The following is a 1961-nucleotide window of genomic DNA, read 5'->3' as shown; positions in this document are numbered from 1 at the left end:
CTCATCCAAACAACAGAATTGTTCCAAAGGGATTTTTGAAAATGATTATTTATTTAGAAATCACCCCATTGTAGTTGTTGAAGAATTGTTTACTGCTCAGGGGTTGATAGGTGATCAAGTTGTGTATAACAGATTGGAAGTTGAATCTAGGGACCAGGAGCCCTTGTACTTACAGCAGTAATTGTGAAAACATTTTTTTTCTGTGCTGGTACATCTTTTTAAGTCTTTGGGCTTTTTTGCCTTTAAGCTAAGTAAATTGGAAATCCCAATTAGGAATAAGTCAGGTCCCAGGTATGCTAGGTAAACAATAATCTGCTGTAGATGGAGAACATTTTTTTCAAGTACTTCTGATTATCCTCCACTTTTTCCCATCTATCTGAGAACCACTGATTTAAGTGCTGCATTAATAATTGATGTTTGTAAATAATTTGGACTTTGTTTACCCAAATTATGTTATTTGCATGTACACAGCCCTTAATTGTCAAATATACTTTTTAAAAATTATCTTTGCTGCCCTATTTTAATAGACATTTTTCCTTTTTAAACATTCAGAACCTTTATATTTAGAGAGCACAGACATGAAAAGAAAGGTAGTGAATGCTGGCAAGATGAGATTGAGTCCTAATGAGGAAGCCTTCATTTTAAAAGAAGATTATGAGAGAAGACGAAAGCTACGATTGCTACAGGTAAGATTTATTTGGAACAAAGTTTCAAATTCTGTATCTTCCCCCAATTATTAGTATTTTTTACATTAAAATGTTCTAAGTAAAATATTGCATTTTAAAACCTTTTCTTGCTGTACAAAAGCCTCGATTCTTGCATACTAACTAGTTTTGGAACATTTGAAAAATAGACCAGAATGGTAAATATATTGAAGAAGAGTTTGAGGATAGGGGTGAGTTGACTCAATAATTATTGGAAGATAGTTCTTTAAATATTTTTTAAATGATGTTTAACTGATAAAGATTAGGATGACTTTGAAGACTTAATGAAAAGATCATTAGCTGCTGAAACAAATTTATTATGAAGTTGCAGATTTTTCTTTTCTAGAAGTCTTTAGAGTAAGTTAGTTAAGTCTTTGTGAAGCATATTTTAGGTGCCATTCTGCTTAAAATTGGGATGATGTACCTTAGATAGGGAGTTCTCATCTAGCTCTGTCTATATTCATCTGGACTATACATTTTATTGAATCATGTTTAACCATTTTAGCCTCTTAAATTAGGTTATTAGAATGGTAATGGCAGTACCATTAGGGCTTGAGGGATATTATAGCTAATCATTTAGGAAACTTTAGGAGATGTCTTGAAATTTTAGGGTTTTTTTCCCTATATCACTTGGATTTTTTTTTTTTCTTTACATAGAGCTTATCTAATGAATATTCAGGAGAATTGATAGATCTAAAGAAAATTAATTTAAGTTTCTGTTTCCAAATAGCTTTTAAAAAAGATTTAAGTACTCTTTTTTATATATCTGCTAAATATTAATTCTTCAGGTTCGAGAGCAAGAAAGGGATATCGCTTTACAGAGAAGAGAAGATATAAAACAAAGGAGAATTCGGCAATTTAATCATTTGGCAGAGGCACTGAGGGCAGAATGGGAAGAATCACAGACTCAGAAAATAAACAACTTGGAAAAACTCTATTTGGCAAGTTTAAGAAGTATGGGAGAGGGACACCAACAAGCCAAAGAAAATGTAAGTGAACACTGGTATGACTGCCTGTCTGTGGTAGTAATTATGGTTAAAAACAAATTATACTTGTTAAATGTTTGTCTGATAAAAAAATGTTTTCATATATAGAATTTGTTTTGGGCAGTCTGAACTTTTTAAATTTAATGTCATTTAAGAATGCTGCTAGGTTCATTTCCTAGTAAGAGTCATGTCAAGTAAAATCTATCTTCCTGTAATGTTTAATTTGTGTGTGTGTGTTAATCCTCACCTGAGGATAGTTTTCCATTGATTT

At 31.7% G+C, this 1961-nt stretch overlaps 1 protein-coding gene across 1 annotated transcript; it reads left to right on the top strand.

The window, feature by feature from the left end:
• Window positions 1–546: 546 nt before the first annotated feature.
• LOC102241371 (centrosomal protein of 295 kDa-like) lies at window positions 547–1726 on the top strand (the record flags this gene model as incomplete). Its single annotated transcript, XM_005853038.2, has 2 exons — window positions 547–686; window positions 1493–1726. Coding segments are annotated over exons 1-2 (342 nt in total), but the record flags the coding sequence as incomplete, so codon positions are not given.
• Window positions 1727–1961: the final 235 nt, after the last annotated feature.

This window comes from Myotis brandtii, unplaced genomic scaffold (assembly GCF_000412655.1).
Source record: "Myotis brandtii unplaced genomic scaffold, ASM41265v1 C42670710, whole genome shotgun sequence".
Taxonomy (NCBI): Eukaryota; Metazoa; Chordata; class Mammalia; order Chiroptera; family Vespertilionidae; genus Myotis; species Myotis brandtii.
Note: the sequence above shows the minus strand (reverse complement) of the source record. Positions and strands in the feature narration are given on the sequence as shown.